Genomic DNA, 22,540 nt, shown 5'->3' with positions numbered 1-22,540 from the left:
TTTTTAGCTGTACCTCTCCCCTTCTTTTGGCATCTACTGGGGCACACCCTCAGGCTGAAAGGCATGAATGAAAACACCACCTAAGCCAGGCACGGTGGCTCACGCCTGTAATCCCAGCACTTTGGGAGGCCGAGGCGGGCAGATCACGAGGTCAAGAGATCGAGACCATCCTGGTTAACATGGTGAAACCCTGTCTCTACTAAAAATACAAAAAATTAGCCGGGCATGGTGGCAGGCGCCTGTAGTCCCAGCTACTTGGGAGGCTGAGGCAGGAGAATGGAGTGAACCTGGGAGGCGGAGCTTGCAGTGAGCCGAGATCACGCCACTGCACTGCAGCCTGGGTGACAGAGCAAGATTGCATCTCAAAAAAACAAACAAACAAACAAACAAAAAAAACCACCTAGAGCTCTCTCTCCCTGCTTCCAAGGTATTGTTGATGTCCCTTCCATTTTATAGCTGTTTTGGTCACTCTGTAGTGCCTACAGGCAGTTGTTTTGTGATATTTTGCACCACAGTTTGTTACTTTTATCAGTGGCAAAAGTTGGTCTGATAGAACTGCTCAGCTAATACTAGAGAAGTCGAAATTCTCCATATTAGCTTTAACAGCAGCCTTAAAAAAACAGAATGATAGCTAATATTTGTTTGACACTTTTTTTGTTATAAAAGCACTTTAATGTAGATTGTCTGATTTATCATAATTGTTAATGATACAGTGCTGCTACATGTTGTGCCAAAAATCTGAACAGGAAATGAGTCTGAAGTCTCTTCAGCATGGTTACACGTATGAGCTGATACAAAGCTAAAACGCAAATAAGTGGGGAGAAAGATAGTAGTGCAAACTATAGGTATGAAAGGGAATAGAAGAATTTTGTGCCTTTGGGGAGATGATACTGCCAGCAGGTAAATGGCGTCCGTGTATGCATATGTAAATTAATGTCTTTCTGTATTAGTTCTTTTAATTTGTTATTTTCATTTATTTACTTGCCTTTTGAGATGGAGTCTCACTCTGTCACCCAGGCTGGAGTGCAGTGGCGCAATCTTGGCTCACTGCAACCTCCGCCTCACTGGTTCAAGTGATTCTCCTGCCTCAGCCGCCCGAGGAGCTGGGATTATGGGTGCATGCTACCACGCCCAGCTGATTTTTGTAATTTTAGTAGAGATGGAGTTTCACCATATTGACCAGGCTGCTCTCAAACTCCTGACCTCAAGTGATCTGCCTGCCTCGGCCTCCCAAAGTGCTGGGAGTACAGGCGTGAGCCACTGTGCCTAGCTGCTTTTTGTTTTGTTTTTTCTTTCTTTTTTTTTTTTTTTTTTGAGACAAGGTCTCATTTTGTCACCTAGGCTGCAGTTCTGTGGCACAGTCACGGCTCACTGCAGATAGGTCCTTCTGGGCTCAATTCTCATGCCTCAGCCTCCCATAGCTGGGACTATGAGCTAATTTTTACATTTTTTCTCCCAAGAAATCATGCCTAAGATTAAATTATTGTTTTTTTTGAGATGGAGTGTCGCTCTGTTGCCAGGCTGGAGTGCAGTGGCGCAGTCTCGGCTCACTGCAACCTCCACCTCAATTGATTCTCCTGCCTCAGCCTCCTGAGTAGCTGGTACTACAGGCGCATGCCACTATGCCTAGCTAGTTTTTGTATTTTTAGTAGAGACGGGGTTTCACCACGTTGGCCAGGATCATTTAGATTACTTGACCTTGTGATCTACCCTCCTTGGCCTCCCAAAGTGCTGGGATTACAGGCATAAGCCACCACGCCCAGCCAATTATACATACATACAAAGTCTCACTACATCGCCCAGGCCTGTCTCAAACTCTTGGCCTCAAGCAGTCCTCTTACCTTGGCCTCCCAAAGTGTTGGGATTACAGGCATGAGCCACTGCACCTGGCCTCATTCTTTTATAAAACTTTTATTTATGGTTTTAATAATGTTTATCACAATTTGGAATTCTTTGTCTCTAAAAGAACCGTTGGGAAAAGAATAATTTTTTATAAAATTTAAATTATTTTAAAAATTATTTTCTGTTTATTCACTACACTATAAGCTCTGAGAACCAGGGCCATGTTTTTGTATGTCCAGCTCCTAGACCAGTGCCTGACATGATTTTGAAGGAGGTGACAGGTAGAAATTAAAGAAATTTATTGGAAATGTTCCATATTCGGATGATTTTCATTCTACTAGATAGTAGAAACATTTTGGGGCTGGGTACAGTGGCTCACACCTTTAATCCCAGCACTTTGGGAGGCCGAGGCGGGTGGATCTCTTGAGCCAAGGAGTTTGAGACCAGCCTGGGCAACATGGTGGCCAGGCTCTACAAAAGAAAAAAATAATAATACAAAAACTAGCCAGGTGTGGTGGTGTGCGCCTGTAGTCCCAGCTACTTGGGTGGCTAATGCAGGAGAATCACTTGAGCCTAGGAGGTGGAGGTTGCAGTGAGCTGAGATCGCACCATTGTACTCCAGCCTGGTTGACAGGAGTAAAATCCTGTCTCAAAAAACAAAAAAAGGAAAATAAAAAAATGGAAGAGTTAAGGCTGAGCTCAATACTTTGAGCCTCAAAAGAAATATTCAGGCAGTGGTCTTGAGTAGTGAGACACCTGAAGTATGGAGATAGTGATGAAAAGCAGTCAATGCTTTTCGTTCCCTCTTGCTTCTGTGTTTTAGGGTTCCGAGGCCCTGACATAATAGGGAGAATTCAGAGCAAGTATTTATAGGTTATTAGAATTGATTTTCTTAGTTGTTGTGAAACTGTCTTGTTCCACAGCTCTTGGATAAGCACAAGAATACAGAGAGCATGGTGGAGCTTCTGGACTTGTATCAGATGGAGGATGAAGCCTACAGCAGCCTTGCAGAAGCTACAACTGAACTCTATCAGTATTTACTACAGCCATTCCGAGACATGAGAGAACTTGCCATGCTACGAAGACAGCAGATCAAGGTATTTTTTTTTTTTTTTTTTTTTTTTAAATCCTAACTAGTAGCCTGCCTGTTTCATAGTTCTCAGCCTGAAAGGCCATGCGTTATCCACTAGAGGAACTTAAAAAAAAAAAAAAAAAAGGTCCCTGGTCCTATTTCTGTGAAGTTTCTTGTTTGGTAGATTAGGGTTGTAGCCTGAGCATCCATTCTAAAGCACCTCAAAAGGCAATTCTGCTGAGTAGCCAGGGTTGAGGATAGCCCAGAAAGTAATGTGTTCAAGTTAGCACAAAGTTGTAAATACATTGGGAGGATCCCTATTTTCTCCCTTTCCTGCACTTTCCTTCCTTCTCTAGTCGTGTCTCCTCTTTAATGTTTTGGAGACTGTGTAGTCTTAGACTTCATTACCAGAAATTTTGGGCAGGCTGAGCGTGGTGCCTCACACCTATAGTCTCAACATTTTGGGATGCTGGGGCAAGAGGATCACTTGAGCTCCGGAGCTTGAGACCAGCCTGGGCAACAGAGGGAGAACCCGTCTCTACAAAAAAAAATAAATAAATAAAAAAATAAAACTAGCTGGATGTGGTGGTGCATGCCTATAGTCCCAGCTACTCAGAAGGCTGAGGTGGGCGGAAGATTGCTTGAACCCAGGAAGTCGAGGCTGCAGTGAGCCGTGATTGGGCAATACCTTGTCTCCAAGGGGGAAAAAAAAAAGTTTTGGGAACATTTATTTATTTTTTTTTTGAAATGGGATCTCGCCATATTGCCCAGGCTGGTCTCTAACTCCTGGGCTCAGGCGATCTGCCCATCTCGGTCTTCCAAAGTTTTGGGACTACAGGTGTGTGAGCCACTACACCCATCTAGTTTTGGGAACATTTCTTTTAGAAGAACTTGTTAGGAAAGTTTTAAGTTTTTAATGACAGAACTTTAAATACATGATATTTTTTAGTAGTATGTGAAGAAGTAGAAGTATATTACAAAAAATTTTTTTCAGCGGGTGCAGATCATGCCTATAATCCCAGCACTTTGGGAGGCCGAGGCAGGCGGATCACCTGAGGTCAGGAGTTCAAGACCAGCCTAGTCAACATGGTGAAACCCTGTCTGTACTAAAAATACAAAAATTATTTGGGTGTGGTAGTGCATGCCTGTAGTCCCAGCTACTTGGGAGGCTGAGGCAGGAGAATCACTTTAACCTGGGAAGTGGAGGTTGCAGTAAGCTGAGATTGCACCACTGCACTCCAGCCTGGATGGCAGAGCAAGACTCTGTCTCAAAAATAAAAATAATTTTTTCCCCCACAACATGGGTGAAAAAGCATTTTTTGAGGCAAGCATTTAAGGGTTTGATTTTATAGCTGACCTTAAATGTTATGTGTAATTCACATATAAATGTGGCTGAACTAGAACTTTAAAATTGTCTTTTTATATAATAGGTTAAATTGGAATATCATTATGTAAGATTGAGTATTTGAGAAAATTAGCAGTTACTTTGAGAACCTTATGCATGGGGACAGGGATGAGGATATTTGAGAATGTATGAGAAAATAAGGTTGTCTGTGTGTCTTATTTTCTCTTTACTAATGTATCAGGGTGGAGAGTAGGACAGTCACACGACTCAGACATACTCCTTTATCAGTACCTTTGAAAAATACTGTGCTGTCAGCTTTTTGCGGGGTGGGGGGGTGGTTTGTTTTGGTCAGTTTTATCATAAACTCGGCATTTGGGTTAAAACGGCAACATGGAACAAATAATTTTTAGACACCAGAAATTCCTGTTTCTTTCTTTTTTTTTTTTTTTTTTTTGAGACAGCATCTTTGTCACCCGGGCTGGAGTACAGTGGCATGTTGTCAGCTCACTGCAGTCTCGACGTCCTGGGCTCTAGCAGTCTTCCCACCTCAGCCCCACAAGTAGCTGGGACTATGGGTGCATGCCATCACGCCCAGCTGTTTTTTGTCGTAGTTTTTGCAGAGATGGAGGTCTCCCTCTGTTGCCCAGGCTGGTCTCGAACTCTTGAGCTCAAGCAGTCTGCCCTCCTTGGCTGCCCGAAGTGCTGGGATTAGAGGCATGAGCTGCTGCCCAGCCTAGAAATTCCTGTTTCTTTAAATGAATTATAGATGGTTGTCTGCTAAGAACTTGACTAGAAGGCCAGGAATAAACTGGATGATATGGACACCCACCTACTTTAGACTGCTGCATTGTTTAACAGACATAATCTCTATAGCACAGCACTGACTATTCAGAACCTGTACACATTCTTTTATATAATTATATCATGATTTGCATTGGGTATTAATATTAGCAAATTGGTTGACCCTACTTGTCAACCTGTATTGTCCACTAGCATCACTTAACTGCTACATTTTTCCTGGGAAGTCGAGTGTAGGTGAAGAGGAACAGAAAACATATTTTGAAAATTTGTGTCTTTTCTGATGGTAAAAATGGTATTTCACTGCATTTCTTTTTCTGAGACATTGAGAAAATGCCCCATCAATCATGACTATTATTTTATTCTTGATCCTACTTGTGAATTGCAAATTTAAGTTTTTGTTAGTCAACAGCTAGATTTAGTTAGCAGCTCATACATTGCATTAGAATGAGTGTGTTGTATTGCTTTTAAAAAGATCCGCTAATTTAATTATCACACAACCTTGCAAGTTGGGTACTCTTTTTTTTTTTTTTTTTTTAAAGTTCAGCTTTTTATTGAACACGTTATAAAAGAGATTTAGTCAAAAATACCAAAGCCCATGTCATCATCAGACTCCTTGGATTCTTCTTTCTTTGCTTCCACTTTCTTCTCCTCAGCTGGAGCAGCAGCAGTGGAGAGGGCAGGACCTCCTGCTGGTGCAGCACCAGCTGCTAGAGCAGGTCCACCAGCCCCTACATTGCAGATGAGGCTCCCAGTGTTGACATTGGCCAGGGCCTTTGCAAACAAGCCAGGCCAAAAAGGTTCAACATTCACATCAGCTGCTTTAATGAGGGCATTGATCTTATCCTCCGTGACGGTCACCTCATCGTCATGCAGAATGAGGGCCGAGTAGATGCAGGCGAGCTCGGAGACGGAGGCCATAGCGCAGGCAAGTGTGGGGCTGGCGCTGCCGGACGCGGTGCTAGTCGCCGGATGAAGTGAGGCCCTCACTCCAGTGCGGCCTCAGCTTACTCGGAAGGACCGAGCACCTTCGCAACAGCTGAGGAAAGGGGTCGGGTACTCTTATTATTTGTATTTTCCTACTTCATAGATAAGAAAACTAATATTGGGATAATTATGTACTTGTTCACAGCTAATTTGTGAGTGGTAGAACTGATACAGTATTCAAATCAGGCATTTCTGATTCCAAAGGTTTTTTTTTTTTTAACTGCATTACTGGTTACTTGTTACTTTTAAGTTAAAAAAATCTACTCAGATTTTTTAGATCTGGAGGAGCTAAAAAAAAAAAAGCAATTATAATTGATTTAGCAAAGTAATTGTTTTAAGTATTACTAAGATCTATTAGTAATAGAAAAAAAAATAATTTTTATTTTTTTAGCTTTAAAACCTTTTTGTTAAAAACTGAAACACAATCACACATTAACCTAGGGCCTACCCAGGATCAGGATCATCGAGATGTCACTAGACCAATCAAACAGATTTTTCAGCTCCAATATAATTTTATCGAACCCCCATTGTATATGTGTTTCATTGTTGACTGAAACATCATTACGCAGCACGTGACTACAATAGAATAATTTTCAGCACTGCAAAGGAGTGAACTGATAGACACAACATGGGTAAATCTTAAAATCATGCTAAGTCAAAGAAGCCAAATACAAAAGAATATATTATGTATAAAGGGGAATGGACTTAGAAGGGGCACAAAGAATCTTTTGGAGTTGATGGAAATGGTCAGTATTTGATTAATGTTGTTTCAGAGGTGTATACAGCTGTCAAAACTTACTGAGTTGACCACTCCAAATGGATTCACTTGGTTGTATATAAATTAAGCTATAGTAAAATTGCTTACAGAAAATATGCTGAGGAAAAGACGCGTAACACAAAGAGCATAAACTTTGTGATACCTTTATTTGAAATTCTAGGCCGCGCATGGTGGCTCACGCCTGTAATCCCAGCACTTTGGGAGGCCGAGGCGGGCAGATCATGAGGTCAGGAGATGGAGACCATCCTGGCTAACACGGTGAAACCCCATCTCTACTAAAACTACAAAAAAATTAGCCAGGCATGGTGGCGGGCTCCTATAGTCCCATCTACCCCCGGGACTGAAGCGGGAGAATGGCATGAACCTGGGAGGCGGAGCTTGCAGTGAGCCGAGATCACGCCACTGCACTCCAACTTGGGAGACAGAGTGAGACGCTGTCTCAAAAAATAAAAATAAGAAATTCTAGAAATGACCATTTTGATCTGTACTGAGAGAAAGCTAAATAATTGTTGCCTGGGGTGGTTTAGGGGAAATTAACAGGGAGCAGGCACCACAGACTTCTTTGGGGTGACTCTTTAAATCTAGATTTTAGTGGGAAAAATGAATGTATAAATTTGTCAAAATCAGTCACAATTTACGCTCAAAATGTTGCCTTTTGTGTGCAACTTGTATCTCAATAAAGGTGGTTTTTTTAAAAAAAAGTTAAATGTGAAGACTGTACACACTTATATAAGAAGCACACAAAATGGGGTGATTAAAGATATGTAAGAAGAGGGACTATCTAGCACTTCACTATTGAAGAATGAACAAGAATTTTCAGTAGGACGTGGGTATGTTACAATCTCTGTCAGAGATTGGAATGGAGAATATTCCTGATGAAGAGATGTACAAAGAGGAATGGTTTAGTGCTTATACTTAGTGCTTGTGTTTTAACCAGGCAATGTGGTATTGGCACTAATTGAATCTTCACACCAATCCAGCACCGTTGATGGTTGCCAGAAAGTAGCATGGTTGGGATTGAACACACGTGTTTGGTAGCAAAACCTGCTGTTACCCACAGGGTGTGAATTGTTTGGTATGCTTTTAGTCTAAGGATTTATAGGCGATAAGAGGAAGGGTGGTTGAAATGTTATATCTATGGACAGTTGTGTCTGTTGGGTTCTAATCAAAATATCAAACTGGTTATTTCAACAGAGAATCATAATAATGACTATTATTATTTTGAGATGGAGTTTCACTCTTATTGCCCAGGCTGGAGTGCAATGGTGCGATCTCACCGCAACCTCTGCTTCCTGGGTTCAAGCAATTTTCCTGCCTCAGCCTCCCGGAGTTGCTGGGATTACAGGCATGTGCCACTATGCCTGGTTAATTTTGTATTTTTTAGTAGAGAGTGGGTTTCTCCATGTTGGTCAGGCTGGTCTCGAACTCCTGACCTCAGGTGATCTACCCGCCTCTGCATCCCAAAGTGTTGGGATTACAGGTATGAGCCACTGCACCCAGCCGTCAACAGAGAGAATTTAATATAAAGAATTTGTTAACTAGGTATAAAGTTATTAACCAAATAATTGACCTTTTCTCTTTATGAAGAGCTTGATTTCCAATGGCTTCATTAATCTAGGTATTAAACTATGATAGGAAGAGAACTTGACATCCCAAGTGTATAATGTATTTATATTTGTTTTTACATTTAATATTTATGATATTAACATATCTCACCTGTTAAGCATTAAGCAGCTCCTGCCTACCCAGCATTATTTTAGGCCTGGAAGTCTTTCTGAGATAGACACCCCTTTAGGGAGCTCACAGATTCTAAGTCTACCATATTGGGTCTCGAAAATGTGATCCCCTGACTAGCAGTGACAGTATAACCTGGAACCCTGTTAGAAATACAGATTCTTGGGCTTCACCTCAGATCTTCTCTACTGAAACTCTAGGAATGGACCTCAGCAATCTTTGTTTTGACAAGCTTTCCAAGTGATTATGATACACACTTAAGTTTGAGAACCACTAGCCTAATAAAATAGGACTTGAAACAACTTAGGGATTTAGCATACTGAACTGAAGGTTACAATTTTTCTGGGTGTGAGTTTTTCTGGGTCTTACCAGTTGACTGCAGTATTAAATCTGTGAAACTTCAAAAGTCAGTTAAAAAATAGCATTAAAAAGCACAGAAAGCATGTTTGTGTTCTTTGTATTTGTAGCTATAAACACATTGTGAAGGTAAAGATATTAATCCAACAACAAGGTACAAGTTACTTTCAAATGAAAGTAAAATGAACTAGATGAACCTTTAGATTTTTAAATCCAGTGTCTTTAGTGGGTCAGAGCCAGTTGGCCTGTACCCATCATCTTGATCAACCATAAGCACTTCAGATTGTCCAACTTATTTTTAAATACTTCCTGAAAGTAAATAAGCTAGAAAATGGAAGGCACTTGCAGTTCTTTCTCTTGTAGTGAATCACCTCATTTTGCCAATTGTCTCCTAGTAAATTCTTGAATGTGCATTTCATTCTTATCCCAGCCCCCAGGGCAAGTCTGTAGGTGCCTTTCTGTGAAATAGAAAACTGCACCCCCTCCCTTCCCCCACCCCCACCCACCCACTGCCACTCGCCCATCAGACAAATTAGGAAAGAGCCCTTTTTCATCAAGTGTAGAAATGCACATGGCCTGCAAAGCATGGGCTGCATTTCAGTATCTACTCTGCCCCCTTGGTCAGGTGCTATTTATTGTGCAGGGTGCAGTTTTTACCACTGTATACATCCACTGCATGCACACTGTGAACTAGGTAGTGCCACCATTATACATTAAGATACTCATATCTCACCTGAGCTATATTTTCCTTTAGTTCACTTGAGTTTCGATTACTCTAATTTCTTTTTTTAAAGCATAGTTTCTCACACTTGTCTTGGCTATAAGAATCTCTTAATATTTGCTCTGAATATAAAAACCCATGAATAGATACTAAGCTAATCATGTTGTTAGATCATTCAAGAGTTATCTTCAGGCAACTCCAGGGTCCGGAAAATTTGCATTTTGGGTGCTGTTACATTAGTATATTCAGTTTTCTCCCCCTCATCTTTGTGATGGTACATTCATCTTGGCATTTGTTTTACCAAATAATCTAAGGTGGATATCCCCCCTACTATGTTTCTTACATAAAAGCCAGTATCCAAGTGCTATGCTTCATAATAATTCCATGCCAGGAAATTTGTATTTATAAACTAGTTTCACTATCCTAGCTGACACACGCTCTTTTTCCATGTTAAAAACAGGCACTGTTTTCTTTCTAGCACTGAAATTGAAAACAGAGGTGTCATTGTTTTTAGCACATGATCCAGCTACCCAGTGCTGCACATCTTCAAATTTGCCAAGTTAGGAAAAGTACTTAGTACCCTTGTTTAATGTCTTAGGTACAATAAACTATTAAACAAGTTCCTTACCAATTGGCTGCAACATTAAAGCCATGAAAAGTCAGTTAAAAAACAGCATTTAAAAGCATAGAAAGCATGTTTATGTTCTTTGTATTTGTAGCTGTACTCATAAAGGTAAAGACATTAATCCAACAACAAAGTACAAGTCACTTTCAAATAACTTGTCACAGGTTTTTAAGAAAATTTTTTTTCCTCTTTAAAAAGCCGTAATAGGCTGGGCGCAGTGGCTCACAACTCTAATCCCAGCACTTTGGGAAGCCGAGGTGGGCCTGAGGTCAGGAGTTCAAGACCAGTCTGGCCAACATCGTGAAACCCCACCTCTACTAAAAATAAAAATAATGAATTAGCCGGGTGTGGTGGCGTGCTTCTGTAATCCTAACTACTTGGGAAGCTGAGGCAGGAGAATTGCTTGAGACCGGGATGTGGAGGTTGCAGTGAGCCGAGATTGCGCCACTGTACTCCAGCGTGGGTGACAGAGCAAGACTCCATCTAAAAAATAAAAGAAACCATAATGCAAGTTTTTACACTTTTTTTTCTTTCTTCTCTATGGATAAATGGTACATGGACTTAACCATGCAAGTAAGAATGATTTTTGTATTAAGATTTTTGAATTCTGCACACTGTTAAATTTCTGTTCCATAGTTGTGTCTGTTGAAAGCTAATCAGAAAAACTAGTTATTTCAACAGAGAGAATCTAATATAAAGAATTTGCTAACTAGGTATAAAGTTGTTAACCAGATAATTGAGAAGGCAAGAAAGTAACTCTAAGGTACCTCAGAGGAAGCAGCTGTAAAAACAGCTACCATTCCTTGGGTTGGAGAAACAAAGAGAAAGGGTTGGAATTATTAAAACTGAAGCATAGAGGAGGAACCCCGTGGAGCTGACCTGAAAAATAGGGCATTGCTTGCCTGGTGCTCAATGGAGAGACCTAGTTCTCAGACGATTCAGTACTGAGGAGTTGGTTTGTCTTGGGGTTGTACTATGAGCCTAGGGTTGAGAAAACTGCAAATTAGATTCTGTTATTGCTTCAGAAAGGAACTGCTGAGGCTGGGGTGAAATAAGGCTGGGGTGATGCTGACAGGAACAGCAACCTGTTGAAGTCAAGGGATGCAGATAGAAGCATATCTCCTCCCTCTTCCAAACTCTCCTCTTGGCAAAGGCTAAATGTGATTTGCACTCTCAAACCTAGCATCACAAGACAGGATGAACTTGGAGATGAATAGACAGGAATATACACACATCTTCAGACTTTCAAAGTTAGGGAGAACTAGCTTCAGGTTTTGGGTACAGTCGACTAATTACAGATCTTTAACCTTTGGACAGATGTTATAGCTGCTGAGTTTTAAAAGTCAGTTAAAGGCTGGGTATGGTGGTGTGCACTTGTACTCTCAGCTTGCTGGGAGACTGAGGCAGGAGGACACTTGAGACTGAGAGTTTGAGGCTGCAGTGCGCTAATGATTGTGCCTGTGACTGGCCCCTGCACTCCAGCCAGGGCAACATAGTGAGACCCCCATCTCTAAAGAAAAGAAAAACTTAAAGTCAGTTAAACAGCAGCTTAAAAGAAAAGCATACTGGGCATTCGAGTATTTCACATTCTGTATATTTGAATATATTAAGGTGGCAAACTATGTTATCTTCACATAATTGTCAAAGGATTTAGACTTTTCAAAGAAGGTATAACTTCTCTAATTTCCATTTGTATTGTTAAATAAAGTGTAATCATGTCGTTGAAAAGAACTTCTATTATAATATCCTGAGTAAGGGATTTAAGTTTTGACTTGTAGCATTATTAAATTTCTATCCCATACTTGTAAATCCTAATTCTATGCTTTTAAACCTGTATGTTTTAAATTCAGAGGTAATTGCAATAAAAGAAAGCACACATGCTGATTTTGTTATAGCAAACAACTCCACTAGAATCCTTAAATCTAAGATGAAGTCTAAATATGTCACTTAGTGGGTAGAATCCCACAGTGGTTTCCTGTCAAATTAAATACACAATCCTTAGCCTGACATTTTAAATGTCTTTTAAGACAACCTCATATGATAACAACCTACTTTCCTAGTATCTCTCATTACTTTCATTTTTCTCTCCTGAAAGCAAGCAGGCTGGACTGCTTTCCATCCCTTAGCAGGCACAAAAATTTTTAGGCTTTTGCTCAGATTGCTTCTCGCTTTTAGCATGCTGTTTCAGTGGTTTTTCTCTCCTTATGTGCCTGTCAAAATGCCACCCCTTCTTCAAAGCCATCTGCAATTAATGAACCTCAACGAAGTTTGTCCTCATCTACACAACTGATATTCTTTCCCCACAGTACCATTTATTTTTCTCAAAGGTGTTTTACCCAGAGACACACTTAACCATCTAGCTAAAATTCTGTTAATATAAAATTCTCATTATTCCCAGATATTACTCATTATTCCCTTTAAAACGTCTGCCGAGACTTTGCACCCAGATCTACACCTGATGCTCCCCTTGATATCTTAGGCATGCTCACTCATGACTTTTTTTCATATTCTAATTCTTTTTTTTTTTTTTTTTTTTAATTTTTTATTTTAGTTGAGATGGGGTCTTGCTACAGCACCCATGCTGGTCTCCAATTCTTGGTTGCAAGCAATCCTCCCTGTCTGGGAGCAAAAGGAAAGCAGTTTTTGCATGTCTTGGCTCCCAAGCTTATCTTGCCCTTTGATATAGTGAGTTTGGGGTCCTGAGATTTTATTTTCCTTTCACAGCATTGTTTAGAGACAATGGGTTGTAGGCCGGGTGTGGTGGCTCACGCCTGTAATTCCAGCACTTTGGGAGGCTGTAGTGGGCAGATCATTTGAGGTCAGGAGTTCGAGACCAGCCTGGCCAACATGACAAAACCCAGTCTATACTAAAAATACAAAAATTAGCTGAGTGTGGTGGTGGGCACCTGTAATCCCAGCTACTCAGGAAGCTGAGGCAGGAGAATCACTTGAACCTGGGAAGCGGAGGTTGCAGCAAGCCAAGATAGCACTGCTGTACTCCAACCTGGACAACAAAGCGAGACTCTGTCTCAAAAAAACACAAAAACAAAAAAAGGGAGAATATGGGTTGTATTATTTCTACCTTCAAAATTCTTTACTAGCTTTTTTGTGACTTAAGGATACTTGGTCAGTGTTTTTTTTAAGTGTGTCATGGGTGAATTAACAATTTGCCTGTTTTGGTTTTTTTTTTTTTTTTTATTCTAATAAAGTTGTCATTGGCTTCATATATAACTTGCTGATAGCCATTTCTCTATATGTGGTAAAGCAAGATTGTATGTATAAGTGATCCATTGCAGTTCTTGATTGTACCTTTCTTCCATGTTAAAACATACATATGTAGTGTTTTGAAATATACTTTTAATATTATCACTTCTTTAAATTTTGTTTTAGCATTCACCCGGTTCATTCCTGTCTATCCTTTGATTTTCAGCTATCTGAGCCATCGTGCCTGGCCTTCCTCTGTTATTGTTATCTAAAGCCTTTTCAGTATGCATATAGGCTGGTTTTTATATTGTCAGTGTTTTCAATTGTTTTATATAGTGGCTGTTAAGGAAATAAACAATTTAATTAATTTTGGGGGGGCATAAATAAGTCTTAACCAAAAAAGATAGTTTATCATAGAGGAGGAAATAAATTCCTCATCGAGACACCTAAAAACAATCAGTCTTAACATATTGGTATATATCCTTTGCCTATGTGTGGAGTGAGAGGGGAATGGAAGAAAGGGCAAAATGGGGAATAGTTTCTGGGTCAAATATCTTCAGTATTATTGTTAATTCACTTGTTTTGTAAACTAATAGCTTCTCCTCTGGAGCAGGGAAGAACATGTATTCTTTGTGGTATATAAACTTTAAATGTTTGAGGAATGAGTAGAAGACACGAACTTCTTAATTTTTTCTTTCTCTCTCTGAAGATTTCCATGGAGAACGATTATCTGGGACCTCGAAGAATTGAGAGTCTACAAAAAGAAGATGCTGACTGGCAGCGGAAAGCTCACATGGCTGTACTGTCTATTCAAGATCTTACTGTCAAGTATTTTGAAATAACAGCTAAAGCTCAAAAAGGTAGGTTTCTCAGTAAATTTATCCTTCAGGTATTTTTGAAAATGAGTGGTTAAGTATTTTATGTTCAGAAAAATTACATAGAAAAGTATGTAGCCAGGTGCGGTGGCTCACGCCTGTAACCCCAGCACTTTTGGGAGGTGGAGGCAGGTGGATCACCTGAGGTTGGGAGTTCGAGACCAGCCTGACCAACATGGAGAAACCCCGTCTCTACTAGAAATACAAAATTGGCCGGGCTTGGTGGCACATGCCTATAATCCCAGCTACTAGGGAGGCTGAGGCAGGAGAATCACTTGAGGCAGAGGTTGTGGTGAACCGTGATTGTGCCATTGCACTCCAGCCTGGGCAAACAAGAGTGAAACTCCGTCTTTTAAAAAAAAAAAAAAAAAAAAAAAGGAATGTATGTAAAGATCACTCATAATCCCAGTAGTTACAGAAAACCACTATTAGCAAATTAAGGCACGTCTTATCAGTCTTTTCATAGATATATATATTTAAATATATATCATTTAAATATGAATAGTAAATGATTATGTTTCTACTAAGATACTGAGGAAAAAAGCATAAAACCTCACAGAATTAATGTTTTCCTCGAAACTTTGAAAGTTAATAACACTGGACATGTGAGAGTATTTTTAAAGTTTCTGAAAGCTAATTTTACAAGTGTTTTAACTGCAGAACGTTATTTCTGAGGACAAATTGAAGACATTAGAATCTAAGATACTTTCAAATTATATTTTAGAAATGTTGGCTGGGCACCGTGGCTCATGCCTGTAATCCAAGAGTTCAAGACCAGCCTGGCCAAGATGGTGAAACCCCATCTCTACTAAAAATGCAAAAATTAGCCGGGCATGGTGGCGGATGCCCTACTGGGAGGCTGAGGCAGAGAACTGCTTGAACTCGGGAGGCAGAGATTTCAGTGAGCCAAGATCACGCCCCTGCACTCCAGCCTGGGCAAAAGAGTGAGACTCCATCTCAATAAAGAAAAAAAAAAAGTTATAAGCAGTTTATCATGACAGCAGGATTTGTTTTTCTTTGGTCAGTGAAATCTTTTTCAAATGCTTCAGTATTAAGTCGTTATTTGTCTTAATTTCTCTTTTAAAAATTATTAATAGCTGTGTACGATCGAATGCGGGCTGATCAGAAGAAATTTGGTAAAGCATCATGGGCAGCGGCTGCTGAACGGATGGAAAAACTCCAGTATGCAGTTTCTAAGGAAACTTTGCAGATGATGAGAGCTAAAGAGATATGCTTGGAACAGCGGAAACATGCACTAAAGGAAGAGGTAACAAAAATCATCAGAAAAATAAAATCAGAAAAAGTTACAATTTGTCATTTTAATCTTTGTACAAGACTTTTTTTTTATTCCATAGGCAGTAATTTTATGCTATCTCCATGAGATGAAAACACTTAGGTCCTGTGACTTAAGTTGTCATTAGAAGAGTTAGATGTATCATGTTTCACAGCATCCCAGTGTGATGGTTGGCAGCACTGCACTGTTGATCAGAGGGGCCAGCATCAGAATTTCTTAGTTTCTGTAAAGTTTTTTGTACTGTAAAAACATAAAGCTTTCCAGCAATTATTAAGGAAGTTTCACTGACCAGAGAAATTTAGTAAAATTTCTAAGGCAGTGGCATTTTGTTAGGATTTATTATATAATGCTTTCATACCATTACATTTTGGAACTTCCCATTTTATTCCCACTGGAACACACTGGTCTCCCCGATCTCCCACCTCCTGTCTACCCCCTACAGTCGTTGTCTATCCTTTTTTACTATTGACTTGGTATAAATATTCATACTTACTTTGCGGGTTGTCCCTATTGGCTTGAAAACACTGAGTACATATTTATTAAAGTAGCACATTTTAGTCTCTAGAGAAAAACAAATCATCATCTCTGCTTTAGTTATAAGAATACAGCTTTATGTAAAATATGCATTTTTTTTTTGACTTAGGTTGTACAGCAAGATGGTTCTCATTGACATTTTTGAAGTGCTTATGCTCATATACACGTGTTTAAAAAAATAGTATATGAAGTAACCTATAAGGTGTCATACCTGCGATCTAGAAATCTTTTTGTTGATGGATTTTTATCATTATTTCATTTTCCCCTTATTTTTATTTGCTGGCTATTTGAAGGTAAAATTGGAACTTGGCTTATCCGGGAAATTGTTCACACTTTATATTCAGAATCTCTGTGCATGGATTTCATCCCCATCTCATGTTCTCCTGAGGCATTTCTACTGTAATATCCTTTTCTAATTAGCTTTTTCCTCTCATGTTACTAGCTCTCTGGAGTTGTCTTAAATTCTAGAACTTTTAAACTTAAGTCCCTCTTTTTGCTTGAAAAAGAGTACCACCTTTATCTTCATCTTTGTTGTTGTTGTTGTTGAAACAGTGTCTTGTTCTGTCACCCAGGCTGGAGTGCGATCACAAGTCACTGCAGCCCTGATCTCTTGGGGCTCAAGCAGTCCTCCTACCTCAGGCTCCCAAGTAGCAGGCATGCACCCCCCCACACCTTGCAAATTTTTATTTACTTATTTTTTGTAGAGACAAGGTCATATATATGATATATATATATATATCAGTGTGCTTTCTTTCCCTGGCAGAGGATTTTAACAATTCCTTATCTATTTATAACTCCTTGATAATTTCTGTGAACATACATGATCTGCTAGAATATTGAGCTGAATACATAATAGTCTTAAAGATTAGCTACTTATTTTTGTCTTTCTCCTACAAGCATATAGCTAAATTATGATTAATTAAGGTTATATTCCCCTCTTTCAGTTTTAATTCATCAAGTATTTATTGAGCATTGGTTATATACCATGGTGGATTTGAGCTTAGGATTTGGACAGTACTGTCCAGCAGAACGCCCTGTAATCGTGGAAATGTTCTATGTTTACTCTCTCCAGTAGGTTAGTTTTCAGCAATATGTGGCTAATGAGGCTTATGCAACAGAGGAACAGCATTTTAAATTAAATTTAACCAGATGTGGCTTGTGGCTACCTTACTCAACAGAGCACCTCTGTAGATCTCGGTTCTGCAAACTTAACTCCTTATGAAAGCTTCAGTGAGTTCCTTAACCTATGAAATGTGAATATTATATACCTTCTAGGGGTGTTATGATTTCATGAGTTAATGCATATAAAGCATTTGCTGTAGCACTTGACATAGAGTAAGACCTGGATAAATATTAGTGATTATTACTTTAATTCTGTGTTATGTTTTGTGCCAGTATCACAGAAGGGAATACAGAGAAGAAAAAGATACATAATTTCCATGCTTAAGATGTTTAGTTGCCTCAACCAACATTTCAGGGTTCAGTAATACAGAGAAGAAAAAGATACATAATTTCCATAAGTTGTTTACTTGTCTCAACCAACATTTCAGGGTTCACAAAGGGTGCAGTTGACTAGGTGATGTGGCATTTTGTATGGGCCTTGCCAGAAAGTTCCAATAGTAGGAAGCTGTGATGTGGTAGACACAGCATGAGTCTGAGCTGAGGTAGGGTTTTTGAGGTCTTTGTCTAGGCAAGGAGATTGGTTTTTAGTTTTCATTTTATTTGTCAATAAGTAGATTATTCCATAGGTGCACACTATATATTTCAAAGAGTCTCAATACAAAAGGTAGATTTCACTGTAAAGGCCTTAGTTTATATTAAATTCTGTTTTCACCATATAAATTCTGTTTTGGCAGCAGTTAGAGAAAAGTTTAAAATGTTTTAGTCCCTGTCCTTAGTGCTTTATGTGTATTATCTTGTTAAATTCTCAAACATAACCTTTTATGCTGTAAGCCCAAAACCATTATCTGAATTCCCTGAAGACAGATATATTTCAGAATCCTAGGGGTTTTTTTTAGATTTTGGAAAGGTAAGGTAGAGCATATAACTTCAGACAAGTGTTATTAATCCACTAATGAAACACATAGTCACATTAAATTGAATAAGGATTAAAAATAGTTTATGAAAAATTCAGATCATGTTTTTCCACAAATGGATTGTGAGATTTGGTTTGGCATTAAATTATGGGAATTTTCAGTTTTCCAGGATTTCTGACATGTGGAATTCAAATAATTCTGTCAACTTGTGTTATACCCTTATTTGTGCAGTTGTTACTGGTGAAACCTGTATTTATACTTGGGCTTGTCTGTTACTAATTCTTTTGTTCATTCTTTCTATATAATAGGGCTAGTTTTAATTGAAAACTTGCCCTTAATGTCATTCCCCTTATGCTGTCCAAGGATTTTATGACCCTTTAAAAAAAAACATGTAGCCTTGCCCTGTCACCAAAGCTGGAGCGCAGTGGCACGATCATAGCTCACTGCAAGCTCAAACTCTTGGGGCTCAGAGCCCCTACTGTCTCAGCCTCCTAAGTCACTAGGATTGCAGGCACATGCCACTATGCCCAGCTGTGACTTATTTTCAAACCCTCATTTCATTTCTTGACTGCATATTTTCTGTAACTCAAACAGTGGTGGATGCTTAGTATTTTTTGAATGAATGATGCAGTCCACAGGTAGCTTTTTTAATAGTCCTCGAATATCTTTGAAACTTTCTAGCACAGTAGGGTGAAAGGCAGAACAAGGGCATAATTCATTTGCATAGTTTGCAAAAAGTGCCACCAGTCAAAATAGGTATACATGAAAACTACTTTATCATTATTACACATGGTGAGAATGATTGTGGAGTCAGCAGGGTATGTTGTACTTACCTGGATGTATGGACATGAATTGGTACTTCATCCCCTTACTAGATTTACTGTAAAACAATAACAATAACACTTTGATATTTTTCCTTATTTTTTGGCTGATAATCCCTAATTTTTTCTAGTGGAAAGAGCACTCTTGTAGGAATCAGGAGAATTGAGTCTAGCCCAAACTTTGCTAGTCATTACCTGGATCACATTGGGAGGTTACAATTTGGTTTGGGGTACTGATATCCTGATACTTGAAGTATGTTTAGGAGAGTAAAAGTTGAGCTATTTTAAGGTAGCCAGTTTTTCCTTTGAATATTTAAACTACTTTCAGGGCTTCTTTCTTCTTGCCCAGGGAAGCACTGCTCTTGGGTATTAAAAAGACACCGCATTGTGGCACCCACCTTCCCTGCACTGCTCCATTATCTGGAATTAGTTCTCTTTTCACTCTGGTTTCTGTTTCCCTTAGTTCTGTGGCTGTCACCTGAGGACAGGAAAACTCAGTCTGGAAATTTCACATGTTAAAACAGGAAATTTGGAGCAGGGTGCCTATTCCATACGTCTTCATTTCTCATACTAAGGATTTTGCTTCCACGTTGAAGATTAGATAGACCTCAGAGTATTATTTTGCCCTCACAGATTGCTCTGAGTCATAGCATCCCTTTCTCCTTTGCTGATCTCATAAAAGCCCTGTATGTTCAGGTTCTACAACCCTTTAGCTTTTCCCAAAGGCCACCACTGACCTATTGTTTGTCCTTTCAGAGGTTGGAATTTAACAGACTCCTTCACTGCTTGTCTGCCTCTGATGAGGTTTTGATTGTCTTCAGACCACAGCCCTTGGCAAATCCACCTCTGGACTCTTGGTCTAGAAAGAACTCACTGAACCAAAAAATTGAGGGTGAGGTCACTTCTTGTAAGAGAATACCCACTTCCTTTCTCAGTTTGATTTTTGATATTGAGTGTGTCCTGGTAGCATTGTGCTTCTCAAATGCTTTTAAAGTACCCTGGCCCTGGGCTGCAGTCAAAGTACTGTTCTCTTTGTGGTTGACACAGCTGATAGTGTAAAAGCATGTCACTGGGGGACTTTCCGCCTTTTTCCTTAGCAAAGAGATTGGACAGGAGAGAGATGTACAGAGTGCTAGGGGAAGAACTTAGCAGAGCATCATGAACGTAGCAGAAAATGGTCACTTAGTTGGGTAAAATCAGAGTAATGAAAATGAACTAACAGCCGGGATCTGAACAGTATCACTGGAAAGTAATCTTAGATTAAGGTTTTTAGACTGGTTTACACTAAGGTTTTAACCTAACGATTCCCCACTTGAGAATAAAACCTTCTAACATTAGATATCTTACCTGTTTGTATGCTGTGGTAATAGAGAGCGTGGGCGCAGATATTGGAACAATGTATATCCTACAGCTGTGTTTCCAGAACTGGGCAAGAGCCCCAACAGAGTATGAAAAGGGATGTTTATCATCTAAAGTGGCGAGTCCACGAGTCTCAGGGCAGACACTATTCCTTGGTTATTTTATGACTTAGGACAAAAACAACAGTTCATATTGTTCACATTCCCCTCGCTAGCCGCTATAATTAAACTCACTTTGGTGGTGTTGTATTCATTGTCACCCATAAAATATTCGGTAACGCAGCAGGATCACTCAGTGTTACACTTAGATAATCTATTAAGTATCCGTTTATAAAATATTCATAAAACAAAGTACCACTGTATTTAGTTCACCTGGTTATTTTTAAATTTTTACCACTGCACATTTAGACTGGAGCCTAACCATTGCTTTTCAGTTCAAAATTCTTGTGAAAGGGATTTGAAATTATATTTTAAGAAAAAAATATTCTAGTTATTGGGTAAGACTGTGTAGATACCTAGACTGTAAAGCAAAAGCTGGAGTTTTCTTTAAAACATACTCTTTTTATATGCTGACAGATTTTACCAACCTCACCAGACAAAAGGGATCATTTAGGAAAACAAGAATTCACTGTCTTTTTCCCTATGGGTTGTCCCTGACAGTCAGTGAAGTATTTCTTTGGTATTCTGGGACCCCAGTGATGTCTCACATGAGCTCGTAAACAATAATCTTAATAATTTTCCCTTTTGTTCCTCCTGTCTCCTCCTTTGAAGGTCACTCCTTGGGAAACCACTTGAATCCAGGGCTCCTCACCGCTGCTCCGTTGGCTCTGAGGGCACACTGATGCCCGTGTCGGGGCTTTCCTGGAGCTTCTAAGCATGAACCTTTAAACTACCAAAGCAGTGGTGCTATGTTCTTGGGAGAATGCTTACTGTCTCTAGAGAACTAGGCTTGTCCTTCACATCTCACTGACTCCTGAAAAGCCATTCCTTTGGCTTCTTTTATCTGCCTTTCTCCATAGAGCCAAATAGAAAGCTATAGCAATAGTAGGGTTAGGAACCTGTTACCTAAAGTACACTTTCCCCTTGGTGGTTTCATTCAGATTCCTGGCAAAAATTTTCCCACTCCAGGACCAAGAACTGACCAACCAAGCAAACCTCACAGAAGACCATCCACCACGTTATGAGCCATGTCCAGAAATTTCTGGATCTCACTTTAAGTTCAGCTTAGGATGTTCATTACATTTACCTAAAGTGATACCTTACGGATTGCAAGGATTTCTGTCTAAAGCAATTGTCTTCTGCTGTTCCACTCACGTATTCTCACCTTACTCTACAGTCAACAGATCCCAGAACCCAGCCAGTCTGTGACCATGGAACAAAGCAAAACCCCAGGAATGTGGCATTAACCAGCTTTTACCATTCTTGTAAATATCTGAGAATGGCCCCATCATTTTCATATATCTCTATGAAAAGAGCAACTACATAACTTAGCATCCACTTTTGAGAGGGAAAGCATTTATATCCAGATGATACATGTATTATCACCATAAATATCCATAAGTATAACATAAATATTAAAACCTTATTTTTACCATATTTGCCTACTTCTACCATATAATGACTTGATTATTAATGTTTTTTAAATATATATATTTTAAAGTCTAGATTCCATGCCTACAAGTTTCTTTCTGAGAGCAGTTACTAAGTAGGTTTATGCTATCTGATTAGTATTAATTTTTAATACTAACTTGATTTTTTTTTCTTGTCCCCACCAGCTAGAAATATTTTAATTTGTATTTTCAATGCAGATGCAGAGTTTGCGGGGTGGTACAGAAGCCATAGCCCGATTGGATCAGTTAGAAGCTGACTATTATGACCTGCAACTTCAGTTGTATGAAGTACAGTTTGAAATCTTGAAGTGTGAAGAGTTACTATTGACAGCGCAACTAGAAAGCATCAAAAGACTTATATCAGGTATGGTGTGCATTTAACCACATAAGTTCACAAAAGATTGAATATGTGAGAAAATACATATGGACACCAGGTATGTTTCTTCTCTTAAGACATTTAAAAAATTGTTTTCTATAGGAATAGTGTTGGAGGGGTGAGTTCGAGCATTTATTGAGCACTTACTGTTTACCAAATACTGCTGAACACTT

General features: G+C 39.3%; 1 protein-coding gene and 1 pseudogene across 1 annotated transcript in view; one reads left to right on the top strand and one right to left on the bottom strand.

Moving 5' to 3' along the window:
* Positions 1–22,540, top strand: part of JMY (junction mediating and regulatory protein, p53 cofactor) — an 88,272-nt gene that overhangs the window by 37,861 nt on the left and 27,871 nt on the right. The window contains exons 2-5 of the mRNA XM_073014660.1: positions 2,766–2,939; positions 14,173–14,323; positions 15,436–15,605; positions 22,190–22,355. Coding sequence (XP_072870761.1) covers positions 2,766–2,939; positions 14,173–14,323; positions 15,436–15,605; positions 22,190–22,355 — 661 coding nt within the window. The remainder of the gene's footprint in view (positions 1–2,765; positions 2,940–14,172; positions 14,324–15,435; positions 15,606–22,189; positions 22,356–22,540) is intronic.
* Positions 5,575–6,124, bottom strand: LOC103223570 (large ribosomal subunit protein P1 pseudogene; annotated as a pseudogene).

Source organism: Chlorocebus sabaeus, chromosome 4 (assembly GCF_047675955.1).
Source record: "Chlorocebus sabaeus isolate Y175 chromosome 4, mChlSab1.0.hap1, whole genome shotgun sequence".
NCBI classification, from domain to species: domain Eukaryota; kingdom Metazoa; phylum Chordata; class Mammalia; order Primates; family Cercopithecidae; genus Chlorocebus; species Chlorocebus sabaeus.
Note: the sequence above shows the minus strand (reverse complement) of the source record. Positions and strands in the feature narration are given on the sequence as shown.